Here is a 17815-nt window from a genome sequence, read left to right on the forward strand (position 1 = left end):
GCCCGCAGGAGCATCGTGCGTGTTCTCGGACTCGGCATCGTCCTCACTGCCAGAGTTGAACTCACGTTCCACGAACCGAGGGCTCGGACGATTGTCTGAGGCCGAGGGCGACGGACTGCGGCGCTTGCTTGCTCGCTTGCCCACAGCCGCGTCACCCAAGGAACCGATCGCCTCGGAGGCCACCTGAGTAGCCTCCTTAAGTGCCGAGCCTTTGCCGTGAGGCTTAGTGCTCTTGTCTTGCGCCTTACCGGCCGCAGCCTTGGAGCGTGTCTTAGCACCGCTCTTAGCAGTGCCACGAGGCATGGTAACGGTCGAGTTGGAGACCTAGATGAAGAGCACACAGGTTGCTGCTCGAGGCTCTAACTGTGAAGTGAGCCTCCGCCGCGCTCGCGCAGCCAAGTCGATGGTTTTCGACTTTGAGAATGAGAGTTTGTGACGAGCACCTCTTCATTCTGATTGGTCGGTAAACCGAACCTAAGTGGGGGAGGATGTAACGGGGTACGTAGTCCTAGGTGTACTCTGGTTACATGAAGTGTGACACTTCACACTCAGGTGTATGACACGTCATACTCCGGAATATATTTGGTACAAGGTACCAAGGTCGTTCAAAGCCAACCATTGGTCAAACGACATTGCATTTCTATAGGTAACTTATAGTTTGTATTAAACCCAAACCTAACCTACCTATAAATATACTCAGTTTACAATCTACCTTATTTAGGTCACTTCGCTCTCTTTAAATAAAGAGGGGACCTGAGAACTGCCGTCCACTGAGAGTTTGTATACTCTCGAAAAATAACTTCCTCTAGCGCAAGGTGCTGTGTGACCCCGTCACAGCGTGACTACGAATACTAAAAAAGACTTCTGGTTTCTGAGACTGTGTCGTCCTGGTTTCATACTCCCCCGAAACTTGAAGTCTTCCTTAGCTTGTTTGAGCGTCATCTGGGTCGGATTGTTGTTCTGGTTCTTCATCTGTATCTCCATCGATAAGGGCCTGATCGGGGAACGATCGTTTCGGTTTTGACAGTTTCAGATGGACCTAGCCCTAGTCTGAGCCGATCCAGTCTGGTCGGCTGGCTCTCGGTTTTGACTGTGTAGCACACTATACACTCTGGTACCATTCAAGAAAATGGTCAAATAGCTCACAGCGGCGATCGCGTCTCTTCATTACGGGCCTAGGTCAATCCTGCAGGATGACGCAGTACGTCACTCAGTCGGCGCAGGGTTTGTCGGAGAGCTCGACTGTCCCCGTCACGACGGACGACACCAGAGCGAGGAATATGACCACCATGTACGACTGCCTACTGCTATCCACAGAAGCCGATTGTTTCTCCCTCCCTGACAGTGTCGCATCGTCTGGTGTTGACAGAGCTGCCGCTAGCGCACAGGAGGGTGCACAGTCTGCTATTTTGCAAGGTGGAGGAGAAGCTACATACTCAAGTTCACCAGCACCACAAGGTCCTACAAGCAAAACTCTAACATCTTGGAGCGATGAGGACGTGGAAGCGTTCTTCGCCTTCGCTATAAGGAATTAGCAAAGCACTTCAAGAAAACGACGAATACAAAACGCATTAAATATGCGTGGGCAGTTCTCTCCTCTACTCTATTTGCTCAACGGGGCAAAGTGTTCACAGACCAGCAGTGTCAAACCAAGGTATATTGTGATCGAATGCAAAACCAAAATTAAGTTGGTATTTTTAATTAGCCGGTGATGCCTTGCCTCGTATAGATGAAAAACATGAAGGCAAAGTGGGCTTCTGCGCGTGATGACGAGGGTCGTACTGGTAATTGTGACCCTATCAGACGTCCTAGGCATTACTCAATCGTGAAGGACTATTGGCGAGATGGAACGGGCATGAATTATCACCCGCATCTAAGTACGGAGGCCATGGATACTATTGCTGCCGCAGGTGACGCAGCGAGCGTTACAAGTGAGACGTCCGCTTCACCGTCCCCCGATATATCGGGCCGGCGAATCATTTCTGATCCAAGCAGCGAATGTTCTGCCAAGCGTGTGAAGCGTATTCAAGGTGAGTGTGTTGAAGATGGTTTAGGAGCTGTCGCCAAGGGATTTAGTAATGGCCTGGCGGCACTAGGGAAAGGCCTTGTTGACGTGCAAAATGAAGATACTCACCGCCTAGCTACGGCTGTCCAGAAGCAAACTGGACATTTCCAGATTCAGAGCGAGCGAGCGCACGCTCAAACCCTGCAGCTGCTAAAGCAAATTGAAACCCAGAGCAAGCAGCTTCGTGAACAGAACCAAAACATGAGAAAGCTGCTAAATTGGATTCGTCACAGAAACTAGCTTAGCTAATTTTCTAAAGTGAAGCAAATATTTCTGTAAAGGCCGGAATAGAATCTCGTTTTCGTGAGCCCGCATCTCTCAAAAATGTGCAGACGAATCAATGCAGTTATAACATGTCGTAACATCGTCGCAGTTTCCACCGCATTCCCATTCCTCTTCCTCATCTTCAAAAGACGTATTGTCCTTAATATCCATAAGCATTTTGTGCAAACGATAGTCGCCGCTACAATATCCACGGCTTTCTTAGCACTTTTAGTGTTGAGACAACAACTCACAATACGAAAACGACCTTTCTAAAGGCAAAAATTGCATTCAACTGCCATTCGTGATTGCCAATGCAGATAGTTGTACCGGAGCTGCTTGCGCGTCAGACGCTCGCCGGGATTTTCCACAAAAGGCGTCATAATTGCAGGACAGATTGATTAGCCTGCGTCTCCAAGAAAATGAGGTCCAGTAACAAGTAGCTGTCAATTCTAGAGCTCAATGCAGATGCGCGCCATGATTTTTGGTCGACCATGAACCAGGACGAATCTCTGCGCTCACAAATTGCCTTTTATCGTTGACAACAGTTTGTACGTTAAGAGCTGGATGCATCTTCCGACAATAATATCCTTCGAGGCCGTCCGGCCTGTTAATCTCCTCCAACGATCCATCGATAGCACCCACTACGCCGAGAATCCCGCCTTTAGCTTCAAGTGCAGCTTGTATACGCTCCCATTTTGGTCCGGCGAGGGGAATGCACAATTTTGCGTAGACATTTCCTTACAACAGCGAGAAAAAAACCAAATACTTCGACAGCCCAGGACTTAGATACTGCAAATGCTGCTGTGGTTTCTTTATAACCACCCTGCGATCAAGGAAAAAGAGTAGACAGGCAAATTTTTCTTCTAATGTGTGCTCTTTAACGAAGCGGTCGAGTTCGAAATCGCGGAGCTCACGGCGGAGGGCCTCACATAGCCGAAGAAACGTAGCTTGACCACATTTTAAGTACGCGAAACCACTCATCGTAGCGTGGATCTTTAAGCATCGCTGTAAATTCGAGAGGTGTCAACGTAAAGATATTTGCCTTTTACTTGGACAAAATACAGATGGCAGCGTGTACGGTTGTTGCGAGGGCTCCCGTGGTCGCAGAGACTGCGGTCACGGCAGCAGCAATGTGTCGGCTGTGGCCCATCCACGATGTCACTGATTTGAGTTAGAGTCAGTGAAACGCTCGTTTTCAAAGTGAAAGTGGTGATTAACTCGTTTCACTTTGGGCGATTTGGAGACGACAAGCTGAGACGATCAGGCCTCCAACTGACCAATCAAATGCGAGGAAAAAAATCGTCAAATCGTCAAAGATGATCAAAAACCGAAGCGATTGGTCCCCGACCAGGCCAAGATGGATTATATCTTCTTTGTCGATCTAGCACTTATGCCCCCTATCCCAATCAGTGGTTTCACAGTCACCGCTCCTGTGGATGATCTTATGTCACAAGGTTGTGTCTTTCTGTTAGATTAAAAATATTTCTAAAGTTATACGTTAGTGGACCGTTTTACCGAATGGCCAGTGTTTTCGTAGACTTTTTTGTTTATCACTCTCACAAAGTGGGTGGTGCCTCTTAAAATCGAAATGGCATTTGTAAGGTAAGATCATTTAATTAAGGGCGCTGTAGTCAGTATCAAAAGAAAATGGTCACTATTACTTCAGTAGTATTCTTCGTCGTTGCATTTGAGAAGGCGTCAGACAAAAAGAAGCTAGCGAGTCTCTCTACGAATCGCGATTTGAGTGCGCCAATATTTATGCTTCGAAATATCTAGTACCCGATAAACTATGGCACCCAAAGCAATTATCTTCATTTTCGGACACTCAAAATAGATTTAAGGCCCTGGTATCTCCGTCGGGGTCTGGGTCTGGGATTAAACAAGTGAAAATCCTAGACTCGTGCTAGATCTAGGCTTTTTGTTGGCAAATTGTTTACCCAGTCAAAATCGTCATCGCGGAACTATTGGTCGGCTACACCAGTCAGTCGGAGAAATAGATCGCGTCGTCGTTAGCACAGAGACGACAGGCTTAACGAGCTTTCACCTGTCTCCAACTACTCTAGCGCAGCAGCTACAGTCTCCTCCTCGTGGCGCGGCAGACTAAGTCGCTTCAGTGGGGTCCCCGACATAGACTGTGGTAGCAGTACCAATATTAAAGTCAAAGCTTCGAAGAGTGAGCCGGAACTTTGACGACGTCCTCGACGGAGACAAATTTTACAGTGCGGTGAGTTCTTGTATGTTGATGTCTATCAATTTACTAACAATTATTCAGAGATCTGATAAAATGTGGTTTGTATAGGTATGTTACTGATATGGAAAACCTTAGCAGTGCTCTGTGTATCGCATCACTCATGCTCTGTTTGCTACCTTCCCGTGGCTGAGCGCTCCATTTCTAGAGTTGCCTGAAAATGTTTTTAAATGACGGGCAAGAAATATTAATATCAGTCATTTAATAAAATACGAAGCATTTCTTTATACCACACCTGATGTGCTGTTCTACACCTAGGTGTATTTCACAGTGTCCTTATGACAGATAATACCAGGTATGCTGAAACCGTGTTCTTTTCGAAGCAGCCCAGGGAAAACTGTGATTTGAGAACTTGCCTTGGAGAGTATTACATCTCTATGTTTCCTTAAAATATTGACGTCCTTTTAACGTTCGCCAGATCCATTACCTACCAATAGATGTCATTTTCTCTCTGCTGAAGTGATATCGCTGCTATGCCATCAGCATCACGTCCTTGTATGAACGAACTCTGACCCGATAACTTGTACCCATGCTGCTAGAGAGTTAGGCCCCGCAAGATGAGGGGGGGGTCCATCCAAATGGAGTGGTGTGGCATGATGACATGCGTAGCAAACGCACACTTGGCCTTCCGGAAGCGTTGGTTGCTATGGGATCTACTCTAGCCACCGCCCTGGCTGCGCCAGATCATTCTCAGCGAAAGCGGTCTTGCGTAGGACCCGAAGCCAGACCTTCGTCCGCATAGAAAACCGTCGAGTTGGCTTGGATGGCCAGCGACGCTTGTCGCTCGCGCACACGGCAGCCACAGCAAATATTACTGCCATTGTCACTGCTACCTTCTTTGATGCGCCCTTCATCGCTTTTTTTTAATGATCAAGAGAGGGTCATTAAATTAAAGTGATATTGAGTAAAAAAACCACTTTTGTTGTCCAATCAAATCTCTCCATTCACATTAATTTGAGCACTTTTTTTTACCTCGACCCTCTCCTTACAGTGCTGCTACAAACTATAGACGCACTCAAGTTTCGCTTGTTAGATGAGCAAAACGCAAAGCGAGCGAGCGCCGTTTGGCCCTAAAGCCTTCAATACTAAGCCAAACTGATACCAACAAAGCGTTTCTCGATAGTGTCGGTATTGCAAGCAGGACCGAAAAAAATACGTTATGGGGGTGTTCTAAACTATAGACGCACTTTTTTAAACCCGCTACTTGTCGGTGGGGCCACCGTTTTTCAGCACAACCTGGGCCATACGTGTTGGCATATTGTCCACCAAGTCACGTAGGTAGCTTTGTTGAATTTCCTGCCAGCATCGGACGATTTGAGCCTTCAATTCCGCCTTGGAGTCGAACTGGCGCCCGTCTCGATACACAGACCACGCCAATTGCCCCCATACGCTCTCAATAGGGTTCAAATCGGGGCTCTTGGCAGGCCACTTGAGTTTCTTGATACCCAAAGCTTCAATATGGGCTTTAGTAAACCTCGATTAATGGATTGAAGCGTTATCCTGTTGAAAAACAGGCTTACGGATACCATGGTTTTGACGCAGGTTTTCGATAAACGGAACCAAGTTGTTGTCAAGCGTGCGTGTGTAGCACACATAGTCTTGTCTCCCCTCCAGAAACGCGATGTCCGTTTTGCCGTGCGCGATCATGCCAGCCCAAACCACCACACTCCCTCCCCCACTCACCCGCTTGGAGTACAGCTCGGTTTCAGCCCTGACGTCGTGCCAGTAGTACTGGTAGCCGTCAGGGCCATCCAAATTAAACTTCTTTTCATCACTAAAGATGACACGCTCCCACATGCGCGTCTTGCTCAAATATTTTGCAGCAAATGCTGCACGTGCGACCTTGTGGTGAGGCTTGATGGCCGGAGAGGGTTTCCTCTTGATCCACTTTGCGGCACGAGACGAGCTCAACAGCCTGCGCACCGTACTTGGCTTGAGAACGCTGTCGAGCGCCTCGGCAATCCGTTTGGACGTGAATCGTTTGACTGTAGCAAGCCGAAAGACCCGTCTAGCGATCCGTTGGGTGACTTTTGCCGGCCTGCCGATTTTCTTTGAGGGTAACGCCTTCTTTGGGGGCCTCATGATGCTGCGAACAGCATGGTCACTGCGCCCGATGGACCTCGCGATGTAGCGGTAGCTCCTTCCTTCCAAATGGAGCGCCTTGACCTTGCCGATCTCTTCGGGGGTTAGTTTGGTTCCCCGAGGCATCGTTTTGAGCTGTGTCGGTCTCCCAATTGCGCCCTTCGCCGTCGAATTTCGCGCGCTTTTCGTGGGACCTAATTTTAGGGCGTACAGGAAGCAAAAAAACATTTTTAAAAAAGTGCGTCTATAGTTTAGAACACCCCCCTAACGTATTTTTTTCGGTCCTGCTTGCAATACCAACACTATCGAGAAACGCTCTGTTGATATCAGTTTGGCTTAGTATTGAAGGCTTTAGGGCCAAACGGCGCTCGCTGGCTTTGCGTTTTGCTCATCTAACAAGCGAAACTTGAGTGCGTCTATAGTTTGTAGCAGCACTGTATAGACGTGCCGTAAAGGGTTAGATCCGCTGAAACGCAAGTCTTATGTCGTTGACAAGATGCTAAGGAGTCGATGCCTTCTCCCAATGATGTTTACTCCTCCACGAGCGCCATACGATATGCTGCATAAAATGACTGGGCAACCGACCGATAACATATCAAGCATTAATTTTGGTTTGATTCGCGACAATCTGTAAGCGACCAAGCAACATGGGAGGCACCCAATCATATATGTCTGGGTGGTGGCACGGCTGGGCCTGCAGTATTCAATACAGCTTAGATGAGCCCTTCTCCCTACTCATGGCATGTCCACCGACAGGAATGTTCTCGACGTCTTGTAGTTTACAAGCCTGAACCACCGTTGGCGCTGCTATAAGAGCAACGCCAGCGGTAGATCCAAATTCAATTCTTTTTATAAGACGGCTTGTTTCAATGGATGGTATCTAAAAACTTTTCAAAATCCTGAATCTGCGACGGTGATCCTATATTTGCTGCTATATCTTTTGAGTTGAAGTGCTTCTTTCGCGATGAATGCTGCTCAGCAGCAGCACGCGAGGTGAATGCTAGACCTCTTAGATAACGATGAAGGGGAGTGTGCATTGTTTCACACCTGTTTGCATACGAAATACCCCTTCATTTAACAGACCAGCACCTGGTGGCTCTCATTCAGGTCATTCAGCAAACAAACGACGAGATTCTCACGGACATAGCTTAAAGGAATAATACTCTACAGTTGGTCTGCTTATAATGGTGTAAAATCCCGCCGTCGCTTTAGTATGCGCAAAAAGCTATTTACTCGAATACTCGATGCTGTCGTCAGCCACGACGATTTCTTAATTGCGAAGCCAGATGCAACGGGAAAATGAGAAAGTATAGGTCTACTTAAAGCTACAGCGGTGTTACGTGTGCTTGCATACGCGTCCTCGGTCGACCATGCTATCGAAAACCTTGGAATACTTGGTCGAGCATTTTGGAGTCTCTAAAACGGTTTCGTGAAGCAATAATGCACCTGTTAGGATCAGAATACTTGCGTTCACTAGCCGATAGTGACGTACAGCAACAGCTAGATGATAATGCCACGCGGGAATTTGTTGGTATGCTTGGGTCTGTTGACTGTATGCACGTCGAATGAAAAACTGCCCAGCATCTTTTGCGCAGTGTAAGGAAAAGAAAAGAGCTGTGCTTGAAGCTTGGGCCGATTGGCGGTTGTGAATTTCACATTGTCGTTTCATAATTTCTGGTTCAATGAATGCCACCAACATTGGCCAATATTCGACAAGCTGCTTTGAGGAGAAGCTCCTCCGGTCGACTATGTTCTCAGCGGTATGATGTCACTCGTTTTAATGCGAATATTAAGTTACTTTTAACATGTATGTTCACAGATAGAAGATATCATACGATATACTCCCTGGCCGATGGTATCTACCTAGACTCGCCAGTATTCGTTAAAACCATCAGTCACATTGTCGATATGAAACGGAGGTATTTTGAAAAATGGCTAGAGAGTTGCTGTAGCGATATCGCTCACTGCTTTTGAGGTTTGCAAGTACGTGGAGGGATTCTAGCAGTACCTTTTTGACTTTGGTCTATAGAAGCAATGACTACAGTGGTCAAAGCCTCCGCTATATTTCACAATATGAAAGTTGAAGATGAGGCCGACATCGACGATAGATTTGCGTACCTGTTCGATCCTTCGAATCGTCTTGCCTACTACCCTCACGTTGCCGTAAACAGGGTCGATGCTAACCTCCGTGCTCGTCGCTTCCTGATCTTGTGGCAATTTTGCATAGGATCTAGAATACGGCCAAGCATTTTCTACTCCAAAGAGACCTGGTTAATGAGCTATGGCAACGTAGTGGAAAAGAATAAGAGCTGTGTAAGTTTTACACTTTGAAATACAATTGAATTTTGAAAGCTTTGCCTAAATTAAATTCATAAAAGATCCATGAATTTAAAGGCTAAATGCTAAGCGATCGCTTAATCGGTAATATCACGATGCTTTTGCTCCCTTTGTGTATGCCCCGCAGCGGTTAGAGCTGGCACATCCACAGAAGATTGAAGGCCGACTATGCCGACAATACCGTTGATATCTTGCCGGACGGTCTGCTCGCGATAACCTACTGCCGTTTCAAATTTCGATATTCATGAGCTGTAGTATGCTTGGATTAAGAACCGGCTCAATTCGACTTGTTCTTACGCAGCTTCGATTCGCTCTTTTGACAGCTTATTCATCACCTCTGCACCTTCGACCTGGCGAGCGAGCAGGGAAATACTAGCTTTATCTAGTTTACTTCGATGCACTCTATGCCGCTTGGAGGAATGGTTTTGATCTTCGTTGACTGTGGTCAGGTCGACATGACCGCTTGCTTGACCGTCAATACACTGATGTAAAAGGTTAGATACGCCTAGAAAGCTGCCGAACAATGCGGGTTTGGCTTGAATGCGTGGATGTTTTTTTTTGCTCGCACTCCGTGCCTATTTGAAGCTTTCAGAATGTACCAACAACCTACAAATTGAAACTTGGACCCAACTGTCGCGTCGTAAAGCTCAAAAGCTTGTTGTTGCTGGTCCCCCAGCAAGACACCACTTTGATTAAGAACTCTTATCTTCTCAATACGCCCGTCAAATTTCAGCACGTCGCGAGAGATCGTTTAAAAGCGTGAAGAAAGACCACTAGCGACCCTATCTTTTACAAAGTTTTCCTGTTGGTGAGTATGGCTTCGTGAAATGCACTGCGAAGCGATCCCAAAAGCTGTCACCAGACTGATTGGTGCCAATGCTGGCGTCCCTCACGGCTTTGAATCCAGCTGCTGCACAGTGCCCACGGATTCTAGCTTGCCCGGCGCTTATCCGACATGTTTGGTATGCAAATCTTGTCGAGGAAGGTGAATGGGTTTATAGTGATCTTCCGAAGATACGGTAGAAGCGGCTATATTAGAGATTGTTAGCAATCTCGTATTGCGAATTCCGACCAAATTTGCATTTGCTGTTTTGCTTAAGTGAGTCACTCATATACAATTTTTGTGTTATTTCGAAACGGCCCAGATCGTACTTAAGGGAACGTATTTCGTACTCAAGTGGATTATCTCTCAGCCGCACTCGGAAATTTTGAGCTGAACGCACAATACTCTACCATACGAAAACAAAGACGAGATCGATGTAGCCTTTATGTCAATTCTGTAAATGGGCAGTCGTCTACATACAAGATTCTCCGTAGAAGTCATAAAGGATAATTACGACTCGACATGCGATTGTATTGTTTAATTTCCCGTTTTTCATATTTTTGTACATTCAACGATCCCAATTTCGTGTTTGGTCTTCTTAGGAGAAAGCTAACATTGCGAAGAATTCCGTTGCAAAGAAATGCAAGCCATAAAACCGTGTAGTGATTTACTTCCTCTGTCCAGAAATATAGGGCCAGGTCGCACCTAAGTACGTCCGGAAATAGAAGGCCACCTGATTTACCTTTATAAAAATGAATTAATTCGAGCGAAAAATCGAACGTACATATAAAAAATCGTAACTTTGGAGAAAGTGATGAATGGTATGTCGCCTTTGGGCCGCCGATTGATAATTATTGGATGCTTACGACAAAAAGACGGTTACAATGTTTCTTATCACTAATCAGCTAGTGCCAATTTTAATTTTTGGTAAGATTAAGCTTTTGATTTGATGTGGCCCTATATTTCTGGACAGAGGAAGTACAAGTTTGCTAACATCCTTTTTTTTTGCTTCTGTAGCTATTAATAGCCAGCTAAACCGTTCCCAACATCGATACTAATATTAGAAGCTCTGATCACTACTTCCTCTGTCCAGAAATATAAGGCCGGACCCATAGTTAAGCATGTCCAGAAGTATAAGGCCAGCTTGATATTAAGTGCGATTTGTTGTTGGGTTGCTACAAACAAACGAGCTTAGTCTACTCTTCGCATTGTGGTAAACTGCGGAATCACAGCCAAGCTTTTGAGGAAGCAAGCCATGTACAGCGCCATTTAGTAGCTTCTTCTTGTTCTTATGCGGAATTCGGTAGCTATTACCCCCGTCTACCTTGAGGTAAGCCTCAAATACCGACTGCAGCGTCATGAATACGCGGTCTATATTCTCGTAAGGAAGCGCTCGAAAAGCGGCATCGACGTTGTTCACCAGCTTTCGATCGTGCGGGCGTTTTTGCGATGCTGCAGTGTCTGAAGTGACGCAAAGAAGCCCAAGTATAGCACGCTGTAGCCCGGCGAATTAGCGGTTTGAGCAGTGAGGGTCATGTCCTAACCTTCGCCAGTACAGGCTGCCATCACGGCCACGTCTTCCAATAAGACATGCGGTCTTGCATTGTCTTGTTGAAGGCGGACGCACTTTCCAGACGGCCATAGTCGCTTGATCTCTGGGATGACCGACTGGACCAGGCAAGCACGGTATATGTCACGATCCACCGTATATGTTTGAGCTCAAGCGTTCCAGCGGCTCTGCTCTTGCTCTTTCGCACCGCAGATTAATACACCATGAAAGGCCATGTGCCAATTTTGACATCCCAGACTGTGTTCTGCTCAGCCACCTACCGCGACGAGAAACATCACCTTCACCACAGAGTTTTTGCTGTACACGGTAATGTCAGGAGCGGGCTCATCTGGAGCTAAGTAATAGATGGTGTTCTCTTTCTGTTTAAAACAAAAACCATTTTTTGTCCAAATGCACGTAATTGAGAAGAGAGTCAAATTCATATCCACCACGAGCAGAAGGTTCCACAAACTTTAGAGCGAGGTCCATTCTTGCGACGCGCTGTTCATCCGTGAGTTGAGGGTTTAGTCGAGCGTGATGAATTCGAAACAACCCAGATTGTAGGTACACATGCAGCGTAGATTTGGCAATACCGAGCTGCTCCGCTAAAGTTCGAATGTTGGTTCGCAGATGGAGTGGCGTAAGTGCGATCTTCTCTGCGAGCTCTCCTGGAAATTTGCCGTCTACCAGTGATTTCCTGCGACTGCACCCCTCCCTATCGCTCTCTACATCGCACAATTTGCCGTTCTTCACCGCATCACGAGCGCTCCGAACACTCGAGGAGAGCCGAAACGTGGGCGTAGGTCTTGTCTGGCACTGTCATTATTAGAGACAGAGCGTACTCTCGCTCTTTTTTTTGTGTCAAATTCTTGCGCTTGGTAAGGTCTGGAGGCATAAAAACAGTCATTTTGCTGGTCTAAAATGAAATAATGATTTCTTCAGACGTCCATATCTCGAGAACCACTAGAGCTTTTACAACAAATCAAACTGTAACGTGCTACGCGCCTATTGGTGGTTCATTTGAACGAATCAGAGTTGGTAAAAGCTTGTGTCAGCGTTAAAAATTAATTTGAAAAAAATGTGGCCTTATATTTCTGGACAGAGGAAGTATTATACATGTACAGTTGGCAAGCACGATTCTTTATTCAGTGCAAAATTTGGGCTTAGCAGCTTGTACACCTCTCCCTCGTAATATGTAATACCAAAATTAAAAAAAGACTGTTCTGAGGTGCTTAACTATGAGAAATGTCCAGCATGTCCGCATGAGACTAGTACCCTTGGCACGATAGCATAGCAGCGGAGCTCGTCGGCTACGGGGTCTTCCTTCTCTGGCTCACTGTATCCACACGCATAATAATCGACTGGGCCAGTGTCTCTCCAGCACTTAGCAAATATCCGAGTAGCATCAAATTCCAGCAGACGATGCTCCATACCGCGAGGTCGACCTTGTAGAACTTGGTCGCTTTCGATATGTCCATGACTGGGTCGGCTTTAGGCTGATCAAGAGCGTGCTGGATCTGGCGGCGCCAGTAACGCTGCTGAAATGCAGCAATTATTCCAGCTGGCGCTTACTACTACAGTCCAAATCGGCGACAGTGTAAAGCAAAGCGGTGTGAAGTAACTTAAGTGACAAAGAATTTTTTAATTTTTATTTTCAAAAATTGACTTTAGAGCAATGGCGATTTAGTGCAGAGCTAACTGGTGGTCGGCATCAAAACCTCTTCTTCTGGCATCATGCCAACAGAACCAAAGCATGGCCTCGCGGCCCAGACACGCGTTCTCGACGCACACAAGGCTGGGCAGGACTGGGCCTTAGTAGCCGATTGCAACCGAATTCCAGCTACAACGGCTCGAACTATCGTCGAGCGAGGAACCCCGGACATCAAGAAGAGAGGCGGCGCGCGGGCGACATGCACTAAGTGCACGCCAGAGATGGAGGAGGCCCTCGTAGAATATTTGGAGGATAACTGCCAATACACGCTCGTGCAGATGCAGGAGATGCTGCACTACGACTTTGGAGTTCGTGTCAGCACCTCCACAATAAGTAAGAAATTGTGTGGCAAGTTGTATACTGTGAAACAGGTAATAAGCTCTATTTTAATTTATATTTTATTTGTATTGTACTAATGGCAAGCGTTTATTGCATAGGTTCGAGTTGAGCCAGAAACATGTAACAACGATGTGAATATCGAAAAGAGGAGGGAGTTTGGTGAAGCATTGCTGGCTCATGAGCGCAGGGGGTCTTTCATTGTGTATTACGATGAAATAATTTGTATTGCAAACGTACACAGGGCCGAGCTCCAATTAGCCAGCGTGCTGTTGTCAAACTCCCGCCCTCCAAAGGAGCGAACCTGCAGCTGCAATGCGCCGTGTCACCTAGAGGTGGGCCTGGTGCACTACACTAAACGGAGAGGCAGCAGTAAAATGGAGGTCAATGCTGCGTTTGTGGACGCGGTGTACGAGGCGGTCAAGCGCCACGACGTGTACCGCGACCACTTCGCTGGCAAGACGGTTGTCATTGTCTTAGACAACGCTCCTGCTCATAGCCAGACTGAGGATCTGATTACTGAGCAGGAGGACTTGGAGCTGTTGCGGTTGGCGCCATACTCCCCCATGTGTAACCCGATTGAGGGAACGTTTTACAGACAATTATAGCGTGCACATGTACTAACATTTGTGTCTATTTTACTGTGCGGCAGGTTTTTTTAGTGTATTAAAAGCACGCATTAAGGCTTATCTTGCCTTAAGTCATGACGAAATGTTTCTTGCTTCACACGGAGAGAAAACAGAGCGCCGGATGCAGCTGCTTAAAAACGCTGCAGAGCATAGCTTGCCATGTATGGATCTGCGCTTGGTTAACAAGATAGCGCGCCACTGTGCGTTGTCAGTGGCGGCAGCTATTCGTAGCGAACCTATGGAGTACGGCACGTAAAGTTTTGCACTACACTAAATCAACTTTGCATGACAGGTTTTTTCTACACCTTTGCCAATCCAAACTGGGGGTAGTGTAAACCAAAACGGAGTGTCCCTTATTTAGAAATTTATTTTTTTAAAAAAATTAGAAATCCCCAAAATTAATCCAGACCAATACGGATTTAGTGTAAAGCAAAATGATGAAGTATTTCTTGTTCGATGGTCGCCTCGATAAGAGTATCTTGTCTTCTACAGTACTGCACATGCACCACGTACATTACATTAGTGCATTGGCTATAGCCACGAGCGCCCCGCACCGGACGCTGTTATAAGTGTACGAACTCTTCTTAACGCTGACCGTCCAGGCAAGCAGCCCCAACACGAGCGCTTGATGGCACGTCAATCGCTGAAGCGCCGTTTTTGAGTCGCAAACTCAGAGCTGCAACCCCTCTCCTTCCATTCCCCACGGCCGGTTAACATCTGCAAGCGCAGCCCAAAGCTCTGATCCTTGATGTACTCTGTCTACTGAAGTCGGGTTGCTGGCCGTCTTGGTCCCTCTATCGATGATTATGCAGGCTGTACAAGCTGAGAGGTCACTGTGTGCACCCACACTCTCGTGTTCTGGCGCCCATACGCAGGTTCACGCCCCCTTACATCTTTGTGTGTACTTCATTCCGCAGCGAGCCCGTAGCTCGTATTGCTGGATGTGTCACTCGCGTTCTTGCCAGTTTGCACTACACTAAATCTACATTGCTCTAAAACCTAATTTTGTAAAATTATTCCTCAAATTTAGATGTTACTTCGGCAACTTCACTCCGTTTTGGTTTACACTATCACCAGTTTGGATTGGCAAAGGTGTAGAAAAATAAATTTCAATAATTAAAAAAAATAATTACGGGACGTTCCACTTTGCTTTACACTGTCGCCGATTTGGACTGGCAAAGGTGTAGTAGTTATGTTGCATTTGGGTAGCATGATGCTAGCAAAATGGCAAGTGCTCAGCATTGCTGAGCATGATACGGGCTGGCTTAGGCTCGGCTGGCGTCTTATGACACTACTTATAAAAATCGAAAAATGAGAGAGACAAGGAAGCTTAATACTACTTTTATTAGTGGCTGTCAATGTTGTCTTTGTAGATGTACCATTTTGAACGTACATGTCGCTAAGCCACCCCGTTGCAAGAATACCCTTAGATAGAAATAAATTGCTGGCTTCCAGCGCTATGACTACGGGAGGGTTCAAGTCAGCGGTGCATGGATAGCCTGGTTTGTTTGTACCCTCCCTGAGGGTGGCTCACAGGCTGTGACTCAAAGGTACCAGCTGTTGAAGTAGCCTCTAAACAGCTTGATTACCTTGACCTTAGTCACTCCAAAATATTATAATGAGATTTAGGAGGTCCTGTTTAAGTCGGTATGACTGGCTTAAACTATACAGACACTAATAGCTGGTGTACAGCTATTGGTGGCTTCCTAATACTAATAAAGTACTCACTTCGTCTTTTGACGCCTACAAGTAACGTCTTCTTCCTCTCCCTACTTCTTCTCGACCTGTCATACGAGTTATACAGCAAACAAATCCGGAGATTGCTTGTACAGTCAGGACTTGCAGCACCACCGAAACGCTAAAGGAATCAATTTCTAAATTAACAAAAAAACAATTCAATAGTGTAGTAGTAAGTTGTACTGTAATCGTGTTCAATAGGTTAAGGAGCAAGTTATATACTGCTTCGAAGTGTGTTCACAACCCCCTGAAAAAGCGTAGCTTGCACTTCCGATACCCCTGTTATATCGGATCACGTTGATTTAGATAATGCGAGCAAATCACCTGATTACTTTAATATCCCTATGGAAATTTATCAGACGACCCTCTCCGCTTATTGCAGGGGACTTCTGTATCACCGGGAAAGTAGTACCGGTACTAAAATGATCAACAACATCCCTGCTTTTGATCATTGCTGGTAAAGGCTGGCATTGTGAGCCAGGTTCGCTTCACAATGTCACAATCACTTACTCATTTGCTTGGACGCTGACACTCACAGTCCTGCTTCAATCATAAACAATGCTGCGCGCCACGTTCGCCGCTTCCATGGCTTTGGCAGCTTTTAGTGACATCGCCCCGGTCCAAGCGGGAGGAACTCTACCGACCGAGGGGTACTGGCATATTATCGAACAGCTACAAGTTGGTGAATACTACAAACCCTCTGCGGCTAAAGGTTCAGGTGTGCCCAACACGACTGCTACGTTTCACCGCTCGCCATGCCCAGCACTCAATGCCCTTGCAAACCAAGGATATCTGCCTCGCAACGGACAGAACATCGAGAAAGGCGCGTTGAAGGCTGCGATCATGAGCGTGTTCAACATGGCCAACGACACGGCAACGACGCAAGTTGGCCAAGTCCCTGACGTCTTTTCACTCGACTTTTTAAGCACGCATCACGCTCCCGAACATGACGCGTCACTGGTGCACACGGACGCGTACTTTGGACATGACCCGATGGAGGTGAACATGACACTGGCTGGCGATGTGTTGAGTCGGGCTGACAGTAATGGCAGGATCAACACTACTGCGATCGCCCAGGTTCGCAAGGATCGTGCCACCTTGTGTGAGACCATTAACCCAGAATGTACATTTGGGGAGAGCGAGAAGAAAAAATCTTTCTTGCAGGCGGCACTGCTGCTGAAGGCGCTGGGTGAAGGTGACTTCATTTCTGTTGATCATGCGAAAGCGTTCCTAATCGACGAACGAATTCCTAAGGACTTTGTGAAGTCCAAGGAGCCCGTTTCAGTCGCAATGCTCGGGGCGAAGTCGGCAGAGCTTGTTGCTCTAGCTTCATGAATGAGTGGTGCATTTGAGGCACGCGAAAGCGGATAGAAAGTTGCTAGAACAGCGTCGCGTTCGTAAACCAATCAAACTTGAACTGAACTAATGCACACTGCGTTGTGAAAGCATACAATACTATTAAAATGCCGTAGCTAATCTATCCTAACATACGTGATTTAAGTAGGTTGCTGCACGGTCAGGGAAACCTGGTACATCATGTAACTACTTTGAAGTACATGTGGGGGTTATAATAAAGACGAATCCTGGTCTTACCGTAATTCTAGATAAATCCTTTAAAAATCCTGTTTCGAGGAAATTTATAGAAAGTAAATTCGTAAGTACGAAATCATTTCTGCTGCAGAACGGCTCAGAGCACGAGACCTGGACCATCTACAGCCCTTCTCAAGGTAGATCAATTCTAATGGGGGCTTGGGACCCAAGATTGGGAATGCATGGCTCGTTCAGGCAATTAAAAAGCAGCGAATTTTTAAGCAATTATGCTCACATAAATAGTACAGTTGATGTTCCCATTTTTAAAACACCAAGTAGGACTTTCACTTTTATTAAAATTAATCAGCGATCACCAGGTCGATGTCGTGTCTGTTGACGTGAGGACAAGCCGTAATCACCGCCGTGCTACTGGTTGCTGCTGAAGCCGGTGCCCGGCATTCCCAGTTTGGTCGTTCGATTTGCCAGTCATGCGCTGACGTATTC

The 17815-nt window shown here is 46.6% G+C and overlaps 2 protein-coding genes across 2 annotated transcripts; both read left to right on the top strand.

The window, feature by feature from the left end:
* Nucleotides 1-1577: 1577 nt before the first annotated feature.
* On the top strand, nucleotides 1578-2305 carry PITG_14417 (uncharacterized protein; the record flags this gene model as incomplete). Its single annotated transcript, XM_002898839.1, has 5 exons — nucleotides 1578-1581; nucleotides 1626-1654; nucleotides 1751-1924; nucleotides 2012-2107; nucleotides 2177-2305. 5 exons carry the CDS (start codon nucleotides 1578-1580, stop codon nucleotides 2303-2305), a joined length of 432 nt encoding a protein of 143 aa, XP_002898885.1.
* Nucleotides 2306-16339: 14034 nt separating this feature from the next.
* Nucleotides 16340-17116, top strand: PITG_14418 (uncharacterized protein; the record flags this gene model as incomplete). The annotated part of the gene is made up of 1 exon (XM_002898840.1): nucleotides 16340-17116. One exon carries the CDS (start codon nucleotides 16340-16342, stop codon nucleotides 17114-17116), a length of 777 nt encoding a protein of 258 aa, XP_002898886.1.
* Nucleotides 17117-17815: the final 699 nt, after the last annotated feature.

This window comes from Phytophthora infestans, genomic scaffold, assembly GCF_000142945.1.
Source record: "Phytophthora infestans T30-4 supercont1.34 genomic scaffold, whole genome shotgun sequence".
Lineage (NCBI taxonomy): Eukaryota > Oomycota > Peronosporomycetes > Peronosporales > Peronosporaceae > Phytophthora > Phytophthora infestans.